A 25,778-nucleotide genomic window follows, 5' to 3' on the forward strand; every position below is an offset into this window, starting at 1 on the left:
TTTATTTCATAATAAAATTAACATCCATTAATATTTAAGTATTTACAATTTAATAATTTAAATTTATTAATTTAATATATCTTTTTATATAGTATTATTTAGTATATCTTTTATTTTATATTTCAGTATTTATTTTCATTAGCTCAGTTGGTTGGGACAATGCATAAAATATGCAAGGTCCGGGGTTCAAACCCCGACCACTACCAAAAAAAAGTATAATAATTTTTATTATTTTATAAGTGGGTGCAAGTTAGCAACTCATGCAAGCATTTGTCAGAATACACCTGGTTATTTTTTAGGAGTATTTTAGCATGTGATAGATAAAGATTTGGTAAATACGCCCTAAGTTGCGGGTAAATACGCTCTAAGTTGCATATTTCTAAAAGTGATATATGTACAACTATTTGGTACAACTTTATTGACAACTTTGGTTTTCCGTCCTAAAATACAAGCAAAACTGAGTAACATAAGTTGATGTATTTAGTACAAATTTTGAACCAAATAAATTAACTTTTGTTGACCAATTGATGTATTTAGTACAAATTTTGAACCAAATAAATTAACTTTTGTTGACCAATTTTTGCTTATATTTTGGAACGGATGGAGTACACCTTCATAAAAATAAGTGGAAGTGTTCTAACAAAACTTTCAAATAGGCTTATATGAAACCATTAAGAATGAAAACTTTACGGCTAAATAAGTAATGGAAGCATTCATGAGAAATAAATTCCTGAGAAATACACCGTAATGATTTGAGCATATTCCCATTTAAATGACTTCAAGGGGCTCTTTGTGTTGTGCTTTTTCACCAACTTCAATGTCCCTTCTTTAATCATCATGAGTTCTTGCTGGACTCCTTTACTCCATTTTCATTCTTGCTGCAGCTTCACTGAGTTTTGCAACACATCTTTGATGAGGTCTAATTAAGAGCCTTGTACATTCAATTGGAATACAATCAATATAAAAACACTCTAGAATTTCACCAACGCCTTTTTTTTGTCAACAACAAAGTATGTTAGCGTATGTTGCAAGAAAAGCTTAGGTAAATTTTTGAACCATACTGTTTTCAGAATCATTTCATCTAGTTCGAATAAAGTTGGGGGATTGATCAAGTCAAGTGATTCATAGCATAATAAATTGTTACTCAAACATGTTACAGACAAACAGATTATGCTAAAAAAATCTGTACGTTTCCATCTTCATATGCATCTGTTCTACCATCTTCTATGCTCTACACATCCACATTAACTTGCTGATGGTTCTCATTTTGGAAAATAAGGTTCTCATTTTGTTAAGGCAGATGGTTGCAAGCAAACAAACACCAAATGGAACAAATGAAACGAGGAGGTGGGGAATCTTCGATTATGCAAACTCAGTTTTGAACTAATTTTTCAAAACCAGTTTTCATAACTGCTATTTTCGTGAACAGACTAAACATAAAAGCTGAACATACACTACAAAAAGTCAAACTAATTCCAAGCTTCAAAAACCTGTTTTAAGAACTGCCGTTTTATAAAACCAGTTTATAAACATCAACCTTGAAAACTTAAAATGTTATGTTTGGACATATCGGAGAAGTTGGAACATTACAACTACTTCGAGTAATAAATAACTGCAAGACAACTTCCTTTGTAGGAATTAAGTTACAGTGATGAAACCAGATATACATCAAAACGATACAAGAAAACGAAAAAACAGAAGCATTCCCCTATGTCCATGGGCACAATGATCTGTAATGTTGTCAAAAGTTGCACCAAAGGGCTCCTTCACGATCTACAATCAAAATAAATTTAAATGCAATATTAAGAAATTATGAAATAATCAAGAGAGATTCTTCTTCTTCATACTACTATCTTGTGATAAGCATAAAAGTTTAACCCGATTACCAAAATAGCATATCTTTTATGAACTAGAAGATATTATCAATATTGTAATTCAAGTAATGCAAAAACAGCTATAAGGTTTAAATATCAAAGCATAAGATGCCTAGTGGCATAGACATAAGCAAGACATGTGAGATAGATTAATGTGGGAATATACCTGGGATTGCAAATAGAGTGATAACAGTTGCACTAGATCACCTTAGAAACAATATTCACATAGTAATCAAATAATACTTTTATCTCAATATAACGTTTTATTAATAATTCAAATTATACTCAGTGCAAGTGCATAGATCTCCCCATAAATTTAAGTCACCAACATATAATTTGAATTGATCTCTATCCCACAGTGCAACTACATGGTGCTCCTTATGTCTATTTTTGTTTTTTACATAGAAATGAAATCAAACTATTAACTGAAAACAAATATATGTTTGATTGATTAAAATGCTAACTATATGGAGTATGGACTACAACATGTGGAGATTATAAAACTTCAACTTTAGATAGCAGAATCTTCCACACTTCATGGGTATAATATTAACTAGTATAGCCGTACTAAATTCTAGTGAATGAACTATGTCCAAAAACCTATATTACTTACATTAAAGCTTATGCTGCACCTGTCAATCCCTTACTTACATGAAAAAGTTAAATGAAGGAGATTCTCAACAATTTTGAAGTGCAGATACAAGACAATAACTTAGAAAAACTTATAATTAATCTGTCAATGTAAGAACATTTCAATTACTCTTTTTCTATATAAGCAATATTTGCAAGGTTTACCTAATCTAACAACACAAACTAAGCATAATAGTGCACTATCACTATCACATTAGCAGAACTTTTATCTGCCATGGACAAAATCATACTATCTTGTGATAAGCATAAAATTTAAACACCAATATTCCATCAACATAACTTTTAAGAAAGGTAGAAACATAGACCGTCTCTTAAACAATTGAGGTTTAAGTCCATCAACCCTCAAATTAAACACATCCTATACACATCATTATGTTACCATTTTATATTTAACTTGAATGGTATCATATTATTATCCATACAGTCATAGAAAAATGTGGCATTAAGAGGAATGGAAAGTGGTCTACTGCTTAATTAGGATTAAAAACGCCTCAGAAGGATGTTCTTTACAGTAACTCAATTAGGATTAGAACACAATTTTCCCACTATTGATATGAAGGGCAAAACTTCCCTTTCAAGAATCAATGAACCCACCCTTGTCACGAGCTTTAAATTGGTAAGTAGCAGCGTGATGAATCTCAAGAGAATGTATTTATTTTAGATAGGCAACTGAGGCAAATCGCCTGTTGTCTTTGGCCACTACCAAGCATCTTAACCTTTAATTGCCTTACCCTTAAGTATTTACGAGCATTGGTTGCAAAGCCATTTTAACAATAGCACCGAACTCTAAACAAGAACATTCCTAAATACCTTATACAGAAATTTAGAGAAGTCACCAAACTCAAGGAAACATATCTATTATTTTTTAAGGGCAAAGTTGTAGGAGGGGATTCGGCCTCTTTCAGTTGGACTTAAGGCGTGATGGAGAAAAAATAAAAGCAATATAGTAACACAAAAGACTTGTACTTTTAGTTGTACCATATGAGTAGATAGTAATGAATGGAAAACACCAATTGCAAGAGACCATATAATACTCAGCAACCACAAAATGGATTTTCACATGAGTATGGAACTCCTTTTATTATATAAAACTATCATGAAATGAAGAAATATTGCATCATAGTAGATACAATTTAACTACTTAAGCTGGATAAAGGAGCTACTGTTCAAATCCCACTCTCCACCAACATCTTACAAATCTGATAATTTACTAGCATCTACCTTTGCATAAAAAAAATATCCCTTACTTATGAGTAATATAGCTCAGTTTGGATTAGTTTCTATCTTGTAGGAACTTCTTAAGCGAGTTATGCATTTAGCTCCTCTAGAAAAAACTCATAAGTTTAAAGCTTCTTATGAACAAGTTAAATGTAAGAGAATTTCAATTTATACAAGAAGTAATTAATGAAAACACCAAGAGACATTGTAAGAACATTTCAATAAGTGTTGAGTAATCTAGCAACATAAACAAAGTTGATGTGTACAGTACTAACAATAAGTGTTGATTATTTCCACCATACCTATCAATCCAATACACATACTCTGCTGTTGTCGATACACATCCCAACCCATTCTGGTGGTGGCCAGAACAATTTGGCATAACAAGGAAAATCAGACAAAGGCGAAGTCCGACATTGATCCAAGTGAAAAACACTGATACCAAGGTCAGTGGGACGAACATTGCGAAGAATATCATCCCTAAATATCACACAGTTCCCATTGGCAATACACAAATCCGAAGCCAAAACAGGAAAAGCCGAATCTTCCCCCAAAAACAAAACCCTATCCCCCAAATTTGTCATCTCCACCCACATCTTCATTTTCTCATCAAGCTTAAACACTTTAAATCTGACAGCCCCGTTGTAAATTTCTTCACCATCAACATTTGAAACATAAACTTTAGACAAATACTGAACAACTAGCAACAAATCACCATCACTTTCCACTAAGAATGATTTATCTCCCTTAAACACACCTATAGCCACCAACTCCAAACGTAAATCCGGTCCTACGGTGACAGTAAAACCCATCTGATCAACAGCAATAAGCATCCCATTGAAGACACAGACGTCGTGATAATTCCACATCCTCGTCTCCTCAGGGATTATCGTCCAACTCTCATCTCCTCCGCATCGTAATATAGCAAGTTTTCCAGAATGCTGAATGGTGAAGAGAACAGGATCTTTTCCGTTATGCCACGTGTCAGCGACAACAACTTTCCCTTGAAGTCGGGAAGGGAAATCACCGATGACGAACTCGTAGCCGAGATTGAAGAAGCGGTGTTGGGTGACATCGATGACGTGGGGGAAATGAAGAGGCAATTGTTTATCACGTGAGAGAGGATTCCAGAGGTGAGTTCGGTCACGTGAGTCAGGACCGATTTTGATCAACCAAGGTTTTAGGGTTTGTTGATGATTTTGGGGTGGGGTGATGAGGAAGAGAGATCGTTTAGAGAGAGGAAATGTGGTTATGGAATCATAGTAAGGAAGAGCGCCATGTTGAACAGACAGATCGAATGCGGAGTTGATCGAATTCGCTATCGAGTTTTGAGGATATTATTTGTAAGAGATCTCTTGGGAGTTGTGACCAGTCTTCCGCCATTATCGGTGGAGATGCATGCGTGAGTGAGTGAGTGTGTTGCTGCTGATTTATTTTGTGTGAAAGGGAAATGTATGAGATGATGATGAACAAAAGGGAATGCCAACGTGTTCCATCGTTTTTATTTATTACTCCCTCCGTTTCAAAATGAGTGTCGCTTTAGCCAAAAAAATTTGTTTCAAAATGAGTGTCGCTTTCAGTTTCCAATGCAATAATAACTTTTTCTTTTCAATTGTACCCTCCAATTAATACCCTGCACACTACTTCCAAAGTATTACTTTTAAAACTAACCAATAGTTAATAAGGATAATTTGGTAAAATAACCATTCTCTTTCTCTTAATCATTGCATTTCTTAATATGCGTGCAAACACCTAAAGCGACACTCATTTTGAAACGGAGGGAGTAAAACATTAAAAAAAAAATATGTTAAGTGGTAAGTTTACCAAACATAACTTTTTTGGATATACGAAGTTATAAGTTATCCGCTATAAGTTAATTTGCCTTACCAAACAAACTCATCATGTTATCATCAAAGTCTTTTCTATCATGATTCAGACATCATGTCATCACCCTAAATATTTTTTATGGAAGAAAAAAAAAGTATTTCAAATTAGTTTAGTCCGTCCGTCCTTTCATGCATAAAAATACGTCAACAATGAATGATAAAGAATTTAAAGTTGGAGCTTCTTGCGACAAAAATACGTTTTTAAAACAAGCTTGTGAGATGGGAACTAAATTTATTTATCTAATGTTAGATTCTTTACACACTCATAATGTGAAGTGATGGCAAATCACTAAACAAATCTGAAATAAACTATGATATTGACTTGAAATTTGAGTTGATGTTAACTCAAGACCAAAACCAGTCTGTAAAGCGAAGATTACCCATTTATAATCTCGTATTCAAGTTCATCTCTTGCAAGGAGAGAATCATAACGAGTTCCAAGTTTCAAAATGATCACATTGATGTACTTTTATAAACTAAAAACTATTTCAAATAAACTAATGACGTTATTGGTTTAATTTAACAAAACAAAAAATCATTTAGGAACATAAAATAAAAGATAATGGACAAAACTGAAATTAAAAATAATACAACATCCCCAAATGAAACTATTAAATAGTAAGGGACAAGACTAAAATCAAAAAATAAGTTGGAAAAATAAAGATATATTTTATCCCCTCCCGCATATTCCTAAATAAATATTTTTTGAAGGTAGAAGATCCAATGGAAATGATAAATTTTTGATTGAATTTCAAATTTTGAACAATGAGTTTGAGATTATTCAAAGAAAGCATAGGAATAATGCCCAAGATACAATGTTCAAAATATAATCATTAACCTTATTCAGTAAATGTAATTACCACAATACTGAACCCAAAAATATATAAAATAGAACTGTATAATGTGCATCATAGTGCATACTTAATATGATTGCCGTATTTCTACAAAACAAAAGTCACTCAAAACTACATTCTGAGAAAACAGAATAATGATATTTGTTTATCCTTACATATAACCAATAAATAATGACATCAAAACACTTGTGTACTTTCTTGGTTGGACAAAAGACACACAAAAGTCATCTGTGTTATGTGACAACTTCGTACTGATGTATGAAAACATCATAGAACCTTGCAAGCTTCATTATAGTGCCATGGCAGACGCATGAGTGACGAGTAGAGCTGGTACTTGTGATTGTTAACTTACCTATAAAGATAAATCAGAGAAATGAGAACAAAGCAAAAAAGAAATCATATAAAGCAAAAGCATTTTCACACTCATTTACAAGGAAAGTTCAAGACAGGTGTTGATTGCAATTCAAAGTTTCTCTTCATTTATGGTAGAATTAGCGATGGTACTTCCAGGTCAGTTTACATGCACAAATATTAGAATAGATTTAAAGCCCAAAAAAATATATTAATACTAGTTAGCACTCAGAGATACACTGATTTACCCCCCAAAGAAATAGTATTACTCCTTAGCATAGCCTACGGTATTTCACAAAGCCATTAGAGAAGTTTGCACCTACGGTATATCACCAAGCCGGTACATTAGAGACGTTTGCAACTGTAAGCCATAATAACTATCACTATTTCTAACCTCAATCTAAGTTTCCTTTCAGAATGAAACATATTTATCTCACCAGGAAAGGTTATAGGATTCACTGAGATAACTAAAAAATCTAAAAAAAAAGGTACCACATATGTGAAATCATTTTAAGAATATATGCATTCCATCCTCCCCAGCTCCAACCCTCTTCCCCATTTCAATATATTTTGAACAAAACCGGCCAGTGCAGTTCAAGCCAAAAAATTGTTCTTATATGACAATATTATTTGATTTACTTCCACTTGCAACTTATTGCCATGTGTAAAGAAATAATGCATCCGATTTTGTCGGTAAATCGAAACAAAATTTTAAATTTAGAAAACTTGCAACCTGCAACTAATTGCCATGTGTATAGAAATCAATGCTTTCGATTTTGACGGTAGATCGAAACAAAATCTTAAATTTAGAAAACTTACATAAGATGATAGGATGAAGCACCAGATCCAGCTGCAACTCTTTGAGCCCGATTTGCTTCACATTTATAAAGTTCCTTCATTTCTTTTTTAGTGCGACGTGCCTCACGGCGTTCCTCTTTCACAGCAGCCTTCAAAACAACACAGTTGTCAAATTAGTATATACTCATAAAACCATTATCCTTAGGGAGACGGCGAATGGTGTGTTCTTAAAAAAGAAATTGACAATTATAGCATGCATAAATGAAGCAAGTGAACAGACCAAGTAATGCATTTACCTTTCTCTCTTTCTTCTCCTCCTTTGACTCTAGACCATGTTGTTTTCTCTTGTACTGTTCAGTTTTTTCTGTGGTCGCGTCTTTAACCTTTTCAGCAGCAGGTTTTCTACCACCAGGCAAGTCTACAGGAAGTTTTGCTTTTCCACTTAAGGAGATTATTGGACTAGAGGAATTAAAGGCTGCAGTCACAGTTTCAGTCAATTTCTTTTTCCTAGTTGCCCAAGGTGTTTCAATCTTTCCAGGGTGGTTATCTAAATTTGTGTACGTTGAAACAATAGTCTCACAATCCCAAACTTCTGATTCATCGCTACTTTCTTCAAAAATTACAGCATCTTTGTCTTCAACTTCAACTTCATACTTCTCACCATATTCCTTGCAACGGCGAATCACATCGGCAGCAGAATCCTTTTCCTCTTCACCTTCTGCAGGAACCTTGTACTGACCCTTCTGTTCATGTTCTAGGTCTTCCACCTTACGGGTTCCAAGAGAGAGTTTGAGCTTCTCGGCAAGTGACTCATCTTCAGCTTGATAATTTTCTTCATAATCACCATAATAATCATCACCATAATCGCTGTTATCATCAGTTCCATACTCTTGACGTTCAAGCTACACAGAAAATGTACTGAGAATGAGAATCTTATAAGTAAAAAGTATAGAAGTAGTCAATAAAGGCTATTTTTACTTGTAATAGCAATAAAGGATATAATTTGAAGAGTAAACTCAGAAACCATATAAGAAACAAAGCAATACATTTAATAAGATAATTTGTGATAGAAACTGATGTGCAAAGATAAAAGTTGGGAGAAAGCTAACGGTGCATGCAATCTTGTTTTCTATTCTGAAGAAAACCTAAAAATATTTTAGACACTAACATAAACTTAGCACAGCAATACAAGCTAATCAATGACATAGTACACGAAGAAACATGCTTATAGATCTTTATCAATTTCAAAAGAGAAAGAATCATTCAGTGTATAAATAAAATTATGAATACCAAAACTTACCAAATCAAATTGTTCATCTAACAGACGACGGGGTCTTGGCTTCTCACCAGCAGAGTACACACCTGTTGCACCATTTGAACCCCCATCTGAAGGTCCACAATCATCGGCAACAGTGGCATAAGCAGAACCTTGCAATATGTGCGCATTGTTTAAGGTCCTATTCATAGACTCCTCAGTGAAGTTCATTCCATTACGCATGTGTACATCCTCTTCATCATCTACGTCTTCACAGAGGTTAGCTTTGACAACAAAGTCTTCCTCCAAATCTTCAACATCAGAGCCAAACCGTGACGCATCACTGTCATCTAGCAATGCAGCCACCTCGGGATCAACGGCTTTCTGAACCCTGACATTGGCAGTGCTGGACGCAACATTGTACAAAATGTTTTCTTCAGGTTCTTCATCCACCTCTTTAACCCGCACCCTCGAAGCATCGTAAGCCTAAATTCATAAAAACAACAGATCTTAAGAGCCAATTTGAAAAAGATTCTAACTTACAGAAAAATAGTTTGGATAAGATTCTATAGTTGCCAGTACAGATTGAAATTAACTTACACATTTCAACTTATTCAAAAAAAACTTCGATTTGGCTTCTCAATCTCATCTAAATGTAAATAAAGAACAACTACAAGCTTACAAAGGCTTTCTTAAGTGAAAACATCGACTTACTTAAAATAAGTGACTCAAAAAATAGCCAAAAACTAATCCAACCATGGTCTAAATACAATACGATTGTTGTTTACAATGTAGGTTCTTAATTAATATCAATATAATATAGCTCCCACATTGATATAAAAGAGGGAATTATTTAAGGGATCAGACCCTGTCAGGATTTGTGAATCATGTCAAAGAATTTTAAAAAGAAAGACATAGCAAATAGATGAAAAAGTTCAAAAGAGAGAATATCTTAAATCAAATTATATTAAGATACATTGAGTGACAATATTTAGAGGAAGAAATCTTATCCAACAGACCTAACAATTAGTTAACAATCTAAATTCTAATCAAGCTAACATATAACTTCTTAGGGTGAGAGCAATCAGTTAATAATCTAAACTCTTGTGTATGATCCATTTTGATAATCAAAAGGAAGGATAGCATTGAACTCTTCTCATATAATTTGTAAGCTGATTTTATATGCCACAACGCCATATAACGAGCCTATAGAAATAAGATGAAAACTGCATATGGATATATAATAGGTGGCTTCTAAGGTGGAAAAAGGTCTCATATGGTCTGCAGGGTTCACAAATCTAAGGACCATTAGTGCCACTCCCCACTACCCATGAGTAAAAGCTCATAGTATTACTCGTATTCACATATACAACAATCCAATCAATGTAGATTCGACAAAAAACAAGGAAAACAAATATTAGTGTCTTAAAACTCAATCTATTTCCATTTTTTTTTGTTATTGAACCAACACCGATCAGGTCACTGCCACAACCCTAACGAAGTAGAGGACCTAAACTTCTACTTAAATGTGACTATAACGGTCGTCATTAGCATTTTGCGCAATTTTTAAGCATCAATCCATCATATAGCACACGTGATGCTTCACTACCCTAGTAATTGCCTGTATCATTCATAAGCTATTTTCATAAGATAACATAAACACTAGCACAAGTAAGGGCCTGTTTTGATTGGCTTATGTAAGATTATTAACAGCATAAGCACTTCTAAGATTGTTTGTGAAAACTTATGAAAATAGGGCCCGTTTGGATTGAGCTTATTTTGAGCTTATGCAAAACAGCTTATGAAAATAAATAAGCTTTTATTTATTATTCATAAGCTTGTTAAGATAGTTTATGAAAAAACAACTTATGAAGATAAAATTTTCGTTAGTTAGAACTTATGAATTAATATAAAAGCTTATATATTTGCATAAGCTCAATACAAAAGGAGCCATAGTTAATGAAAAGTTCATAAGTTGTTTACTGCTTATAAGCTGTCCATTATAACTTACGAAAACAACTTATAGATTATATGAAAACAGTTTGACTTCATTTCATCTTTGTTATGGAAATAACTTATAATAAACGCGATAAACACTTGTGCTATAAACTGCAAGCTGAAACAGGGACTAAATTAAGCTGTTTATCCAAACATGGCCTAAGTATATCAATAAGCTCTACCAAACAAACCAAGTCTAAAAAACAAAACTTTCTAACAAAAACAAAACAAAACACATAACAACTATCACAACAAACTAAAACAAAATTTAACATAGAAAAAGAAAACAGAATGAGTACCTTAACATCATTAACATGCTCAAGCTTAAACTTAGGATTAGTAAAGAAATTAGAACCACCACCAGAATTCTTAATTTCTCTCAAATGAGTCAAGTAATTATAACCATCATCAGGAAACCCTAATTCAAGTATCTCCTTCCTCACTTCATCCGATAAAAATCCACTGTCTTCGGCATATTGGGTGTCGAATTCGGCATCGGGGTCATCGGGTGAATCGGCAAAGATGGAGTCCGCGGAGAGTGGATTGTTGTCCACGCGGACGAAAACACGGTCGGACTCTGCGTAAACTGGGTCAGCTGAGTCACGTGCCATGAGATGGAAGGTGACGGAGTTTTTTTTGTCGATGAATTTCTTCTTTCCACCCATTTTGTGGCGGTTTGAGTGGTTGTTGTTGCCGCGTCGGAGAAAGAACGTGAAAGGTGAATGGAAGAAGGAGGAAGCGGCTGATAGAAGAAGAAGAAGGAGTAATGAAGGAGATGGGAATTAGGGTTTTAGACAGTTCGTGTGTTGTTATAACTCTTTTTTGTTGGTTTTTTTTTTTATTCCTTATTTTTGTTCACTCTTGAAATTGGTCTTTTTTTTTGAGAGATCTTGAAATTGGTCATCTTTATTTTAGGGGATGTATTGGATTAAGATTCTAAGGGATTTTAAAAGACTTTTTAATTATGAAAAAGTCTTGTGGTATTCAATCAAGATTCTTTGCAATTTAAAAAAAGTCTTGTGGTATTCAATCAAGATTATTTGTCATTTTAAAAATATCTTGAGGTATTCAATCAAGATTTTTCATCACTTAAAAAAAGTCTCATGATATTCAAAATCATTCAAATTTCAAATGATTGTTTAATAAATTGGATTTTGATGGATTTTGTGGGATTTTCTAGTAAAATTTTAACAAAAAAAAGTCTTTCATGAAGACATAAGATTTATTGGGATTGTTTTTCTTTAAAAGTTTTTACTATCTCTTTCTTATCCCTTTTTCCCTCTCTTCTCCCTTCCCTCTCTCCTCTCTTTTCTTCCTCCTCTCTCTCTCCCTCCCTTCTCTCTTCGTCTCTCTCTTCTCCCTTCTCTCTCTCCTCTCTTTTCTCCTCTCTCTCTCTCTTCCCCCATCTCTCTCTCTCTCTCTCTCTCTCTCTCTCTCTCTATATATATATATATATATATATATATCTTCTCCCTCTCTCTCCTCTCTTTTCTCCCTTCTCTCCCTCCTCTCTTTCCCCTCTCTCTATCTCTCATAAAAATAAAATAAAAAATAAGAGTATGTATTCAAAATATTATAATAGAGAGTGCGTTGTAATCATTTCTTTGCAACAAGTCCTTAAAATTCAAAAATTCTTTTGAAATCTTATAAATCCATAAAATCCTTTAAAATCTTATGATGTGAATCCATTGAAATCCAAATTAAAAATCCTGATTGTCTTTTAAAATCATGAAAGTCATTAAAATCCTACAAAATCTTTTAAAATCTTTGATACTTTTTTAAGCAAAAATTGTCTTTCAAAATCCTAACTCAATACACCCCCTTTAAACTTACTTAATTTTGGTTGATTTTTTATATTTTTAAATTAAAAATATATGAAACAACGGTGATGTGATATATTTTAAAATGTGTGACATACGATATTATGACATAGAATAATCAAATATGCATGAAATTACATAAAAACTTTAATGTAAATATGATATATCATATCATTTTTAATTTAAAAATCTTAAAGGGAATCAAAATTGGGTGATTTTAAATAGTGTGAGTGAGTGAAAATAGTAAGCATTTTAGTACTCCTTTTTTCTCTGGTGTTTCATCTTTTGTTTTTTGGTCATTTAGTTACCATGCGACGCAATTGTTTACGATGTGTTAACTAGATATATGTTTGTTTACATGCAAATTCAATGTGGTGTAATAAACATTTCTACATCATCCCTTAAAAAAATGACCAAAAAATTATATAGGGGATCAAAATCCAAAAAAATAATAGTTAACTTAGAAACAAAAAACCAATTTTTAAAATATGGGACCAAAACTTTATTTAAAAAAGATAAATAAAAAAAATAGGAGGACATTCTATATAAGCCAAAATTTGGTAGGGACGGAATATATTATTCACTTGCTTAATTTGTTCAGAGAAATGAAGGTTATACTTGCTCATTAAAATGACATGAAGTCACAAATCCTTTTAAGAAAACCAAACAAACAAAAAAAGATTGATTACCATTGGCATGAAGAATCATGTGTTTTCACAATAAAATTCAAACAAAGAGCAATGGTTCAATTGTAGTTCAAGTTGGTACCTCACTGCCATTCTTAAATTGACAACAATTCTATCAAATAAAAATTTAGATGCACAAGTTCTCATTGTTCTAATAACCGAGCAAAACATACATTTAGTACAAAAGTTTGACAGAAATACAAAATGTCGAATCCCTCCTCATCACCTTTTCTTAAAACCATATTTTTTGCGTTCATAGAACAAATCAGTCTTGGCACTCCCTAAATTAACAATTTTGGGGCAACCATCCCTATCTTTCTCCTGCTGTGTACATTCCTTGCAGTAGTAAGCATCAGATATTCCTACTCCTCCACATATAACACATCGACCCTGAAATGATCCGTAGTTGCATTCATCGCAGACCCGAACGAGGGTACATGGGCGAACATAAGAGTCGCATATCACACACTTTCCGTCACATTTTTCACACAATCGTCCAATGGCTATTCCTGGGGTCTTACGGCACATGATCAAATCAGGATGATGCTTGGCCATACTTTCAACAAACTGCTAGAGGCTGCATAAATATACAACGTTAAGCTCTGTCTACAATTGAGAGTTGAACAAAATATAAAGTAACTCGCTAAAATACTATAGACATAGCAAAACTAGGTAAAGTTTAAAATTTAAAATTTTGCAACAAAATATTAGGACAACTGCATTGCAATATTGGTAACTAATATTCCCAAGTAAAATACACAAAATGTAGATGGAAGTTGAATCAATTTTAATCATAGGATCAGATAGTCACTAAATTAGCTACAATGTGGTCTTGATCTTTCCATTGAAAATCACAAGCCAGTAATCACAAAAGACAAGGTTATCAAAATTGCAAGTTAGATCACAAGATCATGCGATTCCAGGATCTAGCTTGCCCTCTTTGATATGAATCAGGAACAAAATTGTGTTTTGAGTTAAATCGCATTTTAGATTGTAAAATTGCACGATTTTGCCTGTTTCTGGGCTCAAAATCAGGGTCAGGTTTGCACGACCCAATTGGTTAAAAAAACACAGAAAATCCTAAGTGCAGTTGGGTCAGGTTTGCACGACCGGGTTGGATAAAAAGTGCAGAAAATCCTAAATTTTTAAGTGCAATCGCAATCCTTTCCTTCCTCAAATGGTAGACACCTTCGACCTTCACCCTCTTTCGAGTCTCACCTTCTATACATTTCCCTCTCTCACACAGATCATCAACGACAACCACCATCTCCGTCACGCGCAGCCTCTCAGTCTTTCTCTCTCAGTCAAGTGCAGGAAGGTGGCCATCTTACATGTTACGAACATGGTACCCCCTCCTAACCTTTAGTCAAGATCTCAATCCTGACAACCTTGATAATAGACAATTGACTACCTCGAAAACATTACAAAACTTTCAATTTTCCGATGGACTAGACACTGGATAATAACAAACACACTGCATGTATTCAATAATGTTCTTACTAAGTTGCACAATAAGGCTAACCAAAAGTAACAAATGTACCACAACAACCATATGCCCCAGAATTCATTTTTATAACAATTTTCCTAAGATGAATATATAAAAACCAAAGGTAGAGAAAGGGGGTAGTAATCCTACCAAGCTCAGAAACTTTAACCAGCCTTTGAACCAGTTTTTAAGCTTCGCTTCATAGCAGTAACATGGTTAAAGCTATTATAGTATAAAGTATAAACCATATATACCTCACACCCAGAGGTAGAGGATAAAGCCTATAAAAAAAACACTCACATAGAGTTTGTCTGATGATGTATACAACATTTACAAGTTGATTACTACAATTTGAATTTAAAATGTGTAGAATGTAGATCACTAGTCATTGGTGACATTAATCTTCCACACGTTTTATTGTTTGAGATATAAGGCATACCACAATCAATTGTTGTCAATTGTCAATCATTGTTTGACAACATTTTGTATGAAAGGGCGTATGGCGGAACAGTAGCGGTTTGTTCAAATTTCGGTACACTATAGTACTGCACTGATATATCCTCTATTTGATAACATAGTCCTACTGCCATAGGTACCTCACATAGTCTTATACTACTGCTGCCTCCTACCAAAAACTGACTTTTCTAGCATGTTATATCTTCAAGAACTGTGTTTTATATAAATATATTATCTACCCTTCATGCAGTAGTGGTTTTTGTACCATGAGCCCAAAAAAAAAATGCAACACACATTTATAACATTGATTAATTTCAATTAGGAAGACATGAATTTTAAGTCAAACATATCTCTAAAAATCGATAAAAATAAAATTTGGAATAATGATAAAATGAACCCATAGCACCGTACCCACCTCTCTCTCTCTCTCTCTCTCTCTCTCTCTCTCTCTCCCTCTCTCCCTCTCCCTCTCCCTCTCCCTCTCCCTCTCCCTCTCCCTCTCCCTCTCTCTCTCTCTCTCTCTCATTTGTTTAATACACTTCAGCACAGTATTATCAAAATTCAATGCCGAGTGAAAACTAAAAAAGAAGCAAGAGAGCTAACCTCCACAAATATCAGAGAATGATACTAAATACCTTAATAAGGCATAAATAACAGTTTTGTCAAATAGGGGCTATAGCGGCGTTATGGTACTATAGAGTAGCAGAATTTAAACTAATTGTTGTTGTTCTGCAGTATGCTATTCAGTACAACAAAGTGTTGTGAAATAGCGGCTATTGTGGCACTATAATGTTGTAGTGTAGCCAAATTGGAATGAACTGCAACTTTTTGAGATCCGCGATTGACGACACTGGTAAATAGCGAAGAAGATCGTGTTATGCTACAATGACGTCTGAATATTAATTTGGAAGACAGTATTCCAAAATCATGGACTCAATCGTCCCTAGCCAACACAAAAATGACTCAACAACGGCGAAGCCTAATACTAATTGAAATTTATTGTCCTTCAGGTTTTCTCGTCAGATCACTGGTGCCAAGCAGCCAAGCTTATAATTAATTCAACAATTTCTTTATTCAATAAAACAATAACAATGAATGATGTACCAACCATCCATATGGTTATTAGTGGAATACCTTACCCTACCCAGATGTTACTTTGTCACTTCATTTGCGAATAAAATAAATCTTTCTCAATAAAACAATAACAATGACAGAAAATCACTTATTTAATCTCTAAAATCGTAGTTTTTCACAAATCATTTTGAAGTTTGCTTAAAATAAAGAGACCAAGTTAACCGACTCCTAAAATTTTACTAAAATGTTGATTCACTACTAACTTTTGTTTTATCAGTAGAAATCGAACTTGGTACCTCGGGATTTACAACACTCACCCACCCTTCGCACCAACCACTTGCGCTAGACCCTAATGGTTGTTCCACTAGTAACTATGACATAATAAATATTAACAAATTGTCCAAACTCCAAACTCTTCCTGCCCAATAATTTGTTATAATTTTTTTCACTAATTGATTCTATAGCATAGCCACCATAATCAGCAAATCTCACTCTCTATTTTAAAATCACCAGCCAATTATACAGTTATAATCGATAAAGCACAGATATCGACAAGTACACTAGACGCAATACCAGCATATAAACACATGCAATAGTTTGAGAAAATGAAAGCGATCGAATGTAGCCACATTCTTCGGTGTCGTGTCAGACACGCCTTCAAGTTCAATATAAAGTATCAGTACTACATATGTAACATTGATTAAAGGGATTAGGCAAATTATATCCAGTGTCAGCATATCTAAACTGCTAAACACTTCTGATAAGTATGTTCAGTGTCCGACACCGACGCGACACAAACACATCTAGTTATACTCAATCAGGTCATATTTATTTATTTTTTAAAATTATTATCCGTGTTAACATGTCAGGGTCGTATCCGGTATCCGCGTCGGTAATAGGTGGCAGAAAGTTCACTAATCCAGTGAGAGTAAAACAATTGGATAGTAAGGAAATCGAAGATTTCAACAAAAAAAATTAAAAAATAAAATAAATGAATAAGCATACAAATCGTGATTTTAACAGTAGATTCATTCGGTAAATTGAAGAAGCGTTTGAAGAAATTGAAAATTCATAGAAGAAATTGTGAAAAGGAAAGAGAAACAAACCTGAGGATTCTTGTTGAAGCTGAAGAAAATTCTTTTCTGCGTGAGAGAGCCAAGAGGGGAGGGTTTGGAGAATTGGAGAAAAGAGGATGTGAAGAAATACAGTGGGTTCTGTTTGGGTTTTAGCCTCTCTAATTTAAAAAACCGAACCGGGTTTTAGTCTCTCTGATTAAAAAACCGAACCAAACGGTTCACCTGGTTGTAAATTGAACCAGTCTTAAATACTGTTTGGTTATTTTGGTCGTTGATTGTGGTTTTTTTGTCTCGGTTTAAGTGGTTTAAGATATTTGAACTAAGATCTAGACTAGATGTCTCACGTATTCGATGTTTGGTTTGGTTTTTATTTTTAGGTAAAAAATTTCTCATATTGTATTTTTTTTTTTTGTGTTGAACCTCGATTCAAAGGGAAAAGATTCTAACCGTAGTTCGGCCAAAAAATATATAAAATCTGTCAAAAAATTATTCTATCAAGAAATTGAATTCAGTTCTCTTAGACGATTTGTTATTTGGTAGAACTTATTAATCATTTGAACTCAATCATGTTGTATGCAATGAATTATAGGGTTAGAAAATTAACTCTAACAATAAGATGTCATCACGTCCAACAACTAAGATAATGACATAATTGATGATATTTAAAATAAAATAAAGAAACCATTTTTTTTATGTCTGAAAATTTGATATTCAACTTCAGAATTGAATAATTCAAAGATCAATTTCAATTTCAACTGACAGAGTTCAATAGAAAGCAAAACAAGGTTTTGCATGGACTAAACCAACCAAGAAACCAAAATAAGGTTTTGTATAGAATGAAACCAAGAAAATGTTAGCACATGAAAGATTTGAATGTGAGACTTAGAAACAAACTCACTCTAATTTTTAAGAAAACAAATATTATTGCTCTAAAATCGACCTATATTTGATTTTAATTGTTTTTAGAAAAATGACACATGATTGTATTAGCGGTAAAGTTGTGGTGGATGACTCTAGAATTCAATTTTGGTATTGGTTCATTGTTAGTATATGATGATTTTGGCTCTTCCTTAAGGTTTTGAGTGTCATTTGCAAATTATAAATTCGTTACAAGTTGTTATAAGGAAGTCCAGTATAGGAAAGAATCCAATGTTACAGTTGAATTGTGAAATGAGTGGATTGCACAAAACATCCAAGAAGAAATTGAAGCCTGAAGTCACAAGATCAAGAAAATGTGAGTGTTTGTCCAGGTTGTGTGGATATGTGCATAGGGAAACAAGGGAATGGTGGTTGACTATTAATAATGAAGTTCACAACCATAAAATGGAGTCGAAGTTAGTAGGGCACGTTCTTGCGAATAGATTAAGAGGGGAAAACAAGAAGCTTATTGGTAACTTGAACAAAAGTTTGGTGCAGCCAGAGAATATTGTGATCGCAGAGATGCAGGAGCACAAATATGTTCATTTCACCAGAAAAAATGTGAGACAACTACTGTTCAAGACATAATTTGGGTTCATCTTGAATTTATTTAGTTGTTTAAAAAATTTCCTCGCTGTTTTGATCACGGACTCCACATATGAAATCAACATGTACAAAATGTCATTGTTTGAGATAGTTGGGGTGACCTCAACTTATATAACATATTATGTTAGTTTTGCTTTTTTGACGTCTGAGAAAGAGGATAACTTCACTTGGGTTTTTAAGATGTTGCTTGATCTTCTTAACTCAAAGGACGATATGCATTAAGCTATTGTGACTGGCAATGATACAACTTTAATGAATGCAGTAGCAACAGTTTTCCCTACTAATACATTACTTTGTTATTTTTATGTTGGGAAAATTGTTAGAGCTATGTGCATCATAAACTGCAGTTGACCAAGATACATGTGTTCTTTGGGAGACACTGTATTGTCCTGAAACATAGATACAAAGACAATAGTTTTGTACTCTGAGTTTGAGGGTTATGTTTTTACGGCTGGCATGAGCTTTATTTTTTAGGAAGCAAAATACTCCAAGAAAACTAACATGGATAAGAGAAAGTGTGATTGTGTGATAAGGATATCATATGGGCTACCTTGTGCATGTATTATTACTAAGAGAGAAATGTTAGGGTCACACCCACTAACACTATCTTTTAACACACCCAATAAAAATTATTCATGTGTCCCATTTTTTTAATTTAATTTACTTGTAACCTGCTCATCATGTTTCTAAAAGTTTGATTTTTTTGGAGAAAGAGAAAGAGAGAGAGAGAGAGAGAGAGAGAGAGAGAGAGAGAGAGAGAGAGAGAGAGAGAGAGAGAGAGAGGAGTGTTGAGAAACAACATGGATGAGTTTGGATCTGAATCAAGAAACGTGAATTAGGTGGTCTTGAAATCAAATCTACAGGTGATTCCTTGCTATCATGAGTAACAATTCCATTTATTGGACTTTACCATACAACCTTTTGGTTTGGATCCAACCACCAATTGTGTTCACTGTTACGATTTTTCTCTAAGGATGTGGGAAAAAGGGGAAAGCATCAAAGACAAAGTTTTCTTTATATCCATTTCTGATTCCAAATCCAAGGATGTTTGCTCACGTTCACGCTTTGTTTGTCAAACAATCAACTCAGACACTGATGACTAATTTTAACAGTTATATAAGCAAGGAAATTATATTGAAATTCCATCGAAATTAAAGACTTGATTCAGATCCAAACTCATCCATGTTGTTTCTCAACACTATTCTCTCTCTTTTTTTTGCTTTCTCTTTCTCTCTCCAAAAAAAAAATCAAACTTTTAGAAACAGGATGAACAGGTTACAAGTAAATTGAATTAAAAGAATGGGACACATGACTAATTTTTATTGGGTGTGTTAAAAGAGAGTATTAGTGGGTGTGTGACCCTAGCATTTCTCTTACTAAGAAGATCCGTCACAATAAGACTATTCAACTGAGAGAGATTAACCTTCACTTGAAAAGGTTATGTATGGATGAAGAAGAAGCCGTCAAGGGTATAATGATCTTTTAATGGTGCGGGAGAGCAATTTTGTATGTCAGATGATCAATTTTTTTATCATTTATCCATCTATTGACAATAACTTTGAGATGGGCTTTGAGAAGTTGCTCGACTTCTTTAATGTGCCCAATTTCATCAATTAATTAATTTACAATACAAAAAGTGATGTCTAATAAGCAACACTACGTAAATTGTGTTTTTTTTACTAAAAATAAATGATATTCATTCATTCAAATTATAGAGTACATCGATATAATGTAAATTTGCTAAAAATAAAAAGGATGAATATGCGAACAAACTCACAACATCCATGTTAATAGCATAAAATGACAAAGTACAAAAGCCTACACATAAGACTATATTCAAGTCTCCGGAATACACATGTCTTCGGATCTACAACGTTGATGACGCCAAAGTCATTGATTGGATCTGCATTAGATCGAAGATGATTTGACAATCTAAACCGAGCAAATACCTGAATGAAACAAGAAAGACAAACAATGTCGCACAAAGATGGCAAACAAAACAACGTCGAACTAAGACAACGAAATAAAAAAAAAAATAGATGTGAAAATCACTTCTTTCAATAAAAGGGAAACAAAAAAAGGAGTTAGAGGGGTGATTTTGGGTAAAAAAATTTGACCCTAAATCATCCACCTTTAGTGGATGAAGGAGAAGAAACTAGGGTTTTGGTGACGGCTCACAAGAGAGAGAAGGGGAAGAGATGTGAATTGTACTATGTAAATTGTGTTGGCTTGAACCATCCTATTAGGCTTTTATCTTCAATTTTATTTTACGGTGTTAATTAAGTAAATGGTTCTTATAAATACCCAAAATTTCCATTTTTAGTCCACAATAAAAAAGTCACTTTTTAATCTCTGTAAAAAAAAAAATCAGCATGTTTTGTCCATGTAAAATTTCCCATCAACATTTTAAGTCCTTAAAAATGTTAATGGAAAATGTTACAGTGACTAAAAAGTGTAATTTTTTTTTTGTACAGACTAAAAACGAAATTTTGGATGCTTACGAGGACTGTTTACTTTATTATCCTATTTTTGTTTATAATCAAATAAATTATGTAAGTATAACTCAGTTGATAAACAATTATTAAAACGCCACCGGGTAAACAATTATTCTCTTTGGGTTTGCCCACCTCAAATTTTGCAACCAAAAGACATCATCAACGTTGCTTGGAGAATTTTTAGAAGCTTGTCGTCGGTGCAAGAAGAAGATTGAAAAAGAAAGATGTATGTATGGGTATGTATTTTTTCGCTTCTCTCTATTTTTTTTTCTTCATATTTCACATTCTTACACTATTTTCCATGCGTATATATAAAATGTGAAGTGAAATGGAAACATCAATATCAAATTCATACAAGATAACTATTAGTTAAATCAAATTTTTTTAAATTTCTCATCTAAAAATTAGATTTGTGTTTTCTTTATAGGATTAGACTTTTTAGTTTGAAGAACACAAGAAAAAACCAATATTTGTGTTTAGATCAATCTACAACAACATTATAGTTTCATGCCAAAAAAAATTGGTTACAAGTTGTAATTGAGAAATTCTTCAAATCTTCACCACATAGAAAACCAACCCAATTAAATACTCATCACTAAAATTACTTTCACGTCTCGCAGATAAAAGCATTTTGAGATCCTAAGACTCATATTTTGAGATTAGGCTCCGACTATCAATTTGTTGATTTAAATATTTGTTTATACTGTGATATTCATCAAACCATACAAGAAAATTATTAATTATATTAATAACTACACCATTATTTTCATTCCAATGATTCAAATCCAGACATTCATCATTAGGATGAAACCAAAACAAACCATTTAAGGCGATCAACGACGAATATATTGTAATTGTTTGGAAGGTGATATGCAAATTATTTTATAAATTTTCGTATCTTTGAAATTTTTTAAAAAGGTTAAAGTCCTATTTTTTTTTTCTTTCTGACATGTCCTTCCCAACCTAGTCATATCACGTAATACTAACTTAAACACCAACATAAAAATGCTAGAAAATTAAATTAACTTACATAATAACAATGACATTTAGACAATTAATCCTACATATTCTACAATCAAAGCTCTCACATTTTCTCTTATATAATCAATCATTTTCAAGAAAAATAATTAAGAGACAAACTTCATGCTCTATCTATATCTATCTATCTCGAAAAAAGATAAAATCTTTCACTCATTTGAGATTTGTATTGTTGGAAAGAACTTTTCTTCAAGTGTTTTTCTTGACAATCTAAAATCATATTTATTGGTTTTTTAATAAACACATTTAATTACATATTTAATTTTCATGCATGAGTGAAACACATATTAATACTCTATCTTGGTATCATGTATAAACAATATTGTGACTTATTCGTGTATCTTCGACACGATCTTCAATTAAAATGTTTCTTATTCGAAAAACTATCTATTATAATAAAATAGCATATATAAGAAGTTTAAAATATGCCTAACACATGTAGATATGTATTTATCGAACTTTTTATCAAATCTTTCATTGTCATATAGTATTTGTAAGTATATCTTGTTTCCGTAAGCATAACTTAATTGGTAAAATTATCTCATTAACTATGCAGGCATAGACTTACCCACAATCTCTCGGACGATAGCACCTATACATAATATAAACCATGTCCCTTAGATGGCCAGTCTTACTAGGGTCTAACTATATCAAAAGATCAATTGTGGCACACTACATTGGCTGCAAAGCATTAAGAAAAAAAATTTAAACTAAAATTATATATAGAGAACATCAATCATATACAACCAGTCATATTAAGAGTATTAAATAGATTTCTAGCTTCCTAAAAAAAAAAAGATTTCTAGCTATTTGCATCCAATCCCTAACACAAGAGAGTGTTTAGTTACCCATTTGTCAGATGAACAACATCAAAGAGTTATTGAATCTTGGAGTTCCAAGATTCCTTGGCCTTCCAGAGGCTTCATCCATTCTATGCCCTCATTCTCTCTCTATCCAATATTTGGTTAACAATTGATTGAGTTTAACAATGACTTGTATTTCTATTTATAATGTTTATGAAGTTGCAGGTTCACTAAGCACAATAAGTCATGCTTAGCGAATCGAGGTTGCTTCAAGGGAGGCAAAAGCTAGTTCTTCAAATATTTTTCCAACCGATGTTTCTTACTAAGCACAATCTTCATGAAGAGGTAACCGTCTTTGCTCGCTAAACACAACTCTTGTCCTTAGCTAATCGAGTTTATCTCCAATCTTCTAGAATTCTGTTTTGAGGCTTTCTTTCACTTCGCCATGCATGCTTAGGGAGTTGCGGATGTCTCCAAACGACTTTATAGTGCTATGGAAAGACATTGGCGCATGAGCTTTCCTTCAATTATTCCGCATTGGTGCAATCATCATCTTATACCTATAAAAGTGTATAGAAATGGGACGTAATAACTGTCTAGAAAACTATACTAATATAAATGATATTTGTATCAAATTGGGGGGTTTTATAAATGATTTCTTGCAAAACAAGTCGATAAGTGCTATGAAAAATAACAATATTTTAGAACTTATGAGTTGTAGGAATACTTTTCAATGCAATCAACATTTAATAACTTAAATGAAAATGTGTATTATCAATACAACTTATACATATCACAACATATACACGATAAATTTTCTTTAATTTTATTGTCTTTTTCCAATAAACATTTAATACCCTTTAGTATTATCTCTTCTACCTCTCTATATGTAAGAATAAATTGTTTTAATTCCATTATTTATTCTCATAAATTCCCTTTTTAATTCTCAATTCTCAACCAATTGGAATATCTTTTTAAGAAGCCTATTTTCTTCACTCATTTAATCAAAAATGTTTTTTTTATAAGGCAAGAGCAAAATGACATGTAAGGATTAGAGGACATCCCAAGGAAGTTGATATCCCACTATAATCCTACATTTGTCAAGTGCTCATATAGATTATTAAAAAAAAATACACAAAAACTGGGGGGTATAAAACCCGACCCAGTGCATCCAAGTGAATGAACCCGAACGTGAAATACAACCAATAATAACAGTACACTCGATTCGACCCTAGTCAAGTCTAACAAACAATGTTTGTGAGGACCAACCGAGTCCATAAGTTGGCGAATTAACCGATTGTCAAGACAGAACAAATCACGGACCATCAACACCCTGCACCATCAAAAGCAAGCGTTAACGACTCTTTCGAGTCCCAAACTGTTTGTATCCCAACAATTCATTAAGCAAAAACGAATACAGAAAGTGTAACCGCTATTTCGAGCCACACAAACTTATATCACATTGATGCACAACCGACTGCAAAACCACCCACGACAACGAATATGATCCAGGTTTTTACCCACCACCAAAAGTGTTAGAACAGACCACTACGATGGCATCGACAATGATTTTCAAAAACCAAACAGCACAGAACCAAATGTTGTAAAAGACAATATCTTAAGAAGCAAAACAATGTCGACGGAGGGAGTAACGAAACTGCCACCGTTTTAAGTCAGTGTGAGCAACGAAAAACAGGAGTACCCAGTGAACAAAACCTCCACCACCACCATAGACGGCAGCGGTTCTAACTGAAACAGGCCCTAATGGATTTTTCAAGCAACCCAAATCACCCGCTGACGTCACACCACGAAACAAAATCGCGAGGATATAGCCTTCAGAGAGATCTGGACAAAGAGAGATTATTCCTTAAAAAAATGATAAGTGATCATTTAATCAAATATGTTCTAGACATATCTTTAATACAATCAATATTTAGTAAGTCACTAAATTTAATTGCACAAAAAAAAATTGTGACACATGTTCCAATACAATATGTGTTTAACAGTGCAATAGTTTCAATGTACACATAATACCCAAAATGCTAATATTTGAGTTTTTATGAGCATTTATAGTGGAAATTTGTTTAGCCCACATAGATTGGAAATACAATGAGTTTGTTTTTTTCCTTATTATTCCATTTGCACACTTGAAGGATGATAAATTGTTGAAGTAAATATTGCAACAAACAAACACTTATTTCGTTATGAAATGTTTGTTGAGATACTTTATTTAACACATTCATAATTATTAATGAAATTTTGGCTGAAGTGTTGATTAAATTTATTAAATAGTTTAAATCATTGCTACAAAATTATGTCTTTGCTAATTGAACATGCATATCATACTAAGAGCTAAAGTAGTGCTTCGATAGAATGTTCCAAATGATATTTTCACATAACTTTTGTCTCATGTACATGTTTAGAAAAAACAACTC

General features: G+C 33.2%; 2 protein-coding genes and 1 pseudogene across 4 annotated transcripts; all 3 read right to left on the reverse strand.

Annotated features, from left to right (window-relative positions):
- Positions 1 to 1,493: 1,493 nt before the first annotated feature.
- On the reverse strand, positions 1,494 to 5,242 carry LOC146926973 (F-box protein SKIP23-like). The gene is made up of 2 exons (XM_085700410.1): positions 4,046 to 5,242; positions 1,494 to 1,773 (listed from the first exon to the last, which is right to left on the reverse strand). The coding sequence occupies exon 1, from the start codon at positions 4,610 to 4,612 to the stop codon at positions 4,049 to 4,051; it is 564 nt and encodes a 187-aa protein (XP_085556536.1). The 5' UTR covers positions 4,613 to 5,242; the 3' UTR covers positions 1,494 to 1,773; positions 4,046 to 4,048.
- A 1,255-nt stretch (positions 5,243 to 6,497) lies between these two features.
- LOC146926974 (Low temperature viability protein) lies at positions 6,498 to 11,669 on the reverse strand. Of its 2 annotated transcripts, XM_085700412.1 has the most exons (5): positions 11,185 to 11,669; positions 8,933 to 9,373; positions 7,929 to 8,534; positions 7,654 to 7,781; positions 6,498 to 6,835 (listed from the first exon to the last, which is right to left on the reverse strand). In XM_085700412.1, exons 1-5 carry the CDS (start codon positions 11,548 to 11,550, stop codon positions 6,832 to 6,834), a joined length of 1,545 nt encoding a protein of 514 aa, XP_085556538.1. In that variant the 5' UTR covers positions 11,551 to 11,669; the 3' UTR covers positions 6,498 to 6,831. The 2 variants fall into 2 exon arrangements, with proteins under 2 accessions (XP_085556538.1, XP_085556539.1); XM_085700413.1 differs by lacking the exon at positions 6,498 to 6,835 and having other exon boundaries at positions 7,650 to 7,781.
- Positions 11,670 to 13,430: 1,761 nt separating this feature from the next.
- On the reverse strand, positions 13,431 to 17,654 carry LOC146926975 (PHD finger-like domain-containing protein 5A pseudogene; annotated as a pseudogene). Its single transcript, XR_015005562.1, has 2 exons — positions 17,514 to 17,654; positions 13,431 to 13,968 (listed from the first exon to the last, which is right to left on the reverse strand). The product of XR_015005562.1 is annotated as a PHD finger-like domain-containing protein 5A pseudogene (transcript).
- Positions 17,655 to 25,778: the final 8,124 nt, after the last annotated feature.

Source organism: Medicago sativa, chromosome 4 (assembly GCF_051527215.1).
Source record: "Medicago sativa cultivar Bolivia chromosome 4, Bolivia_mono, whole genome shotgun sequence".
Taxonomy (NCBI): Eukaryota; Viridiplantae; Streptophyta; class Magnoliopsida; order Fabales; family Fabaceae; genus Medicago; species Medicago sativa.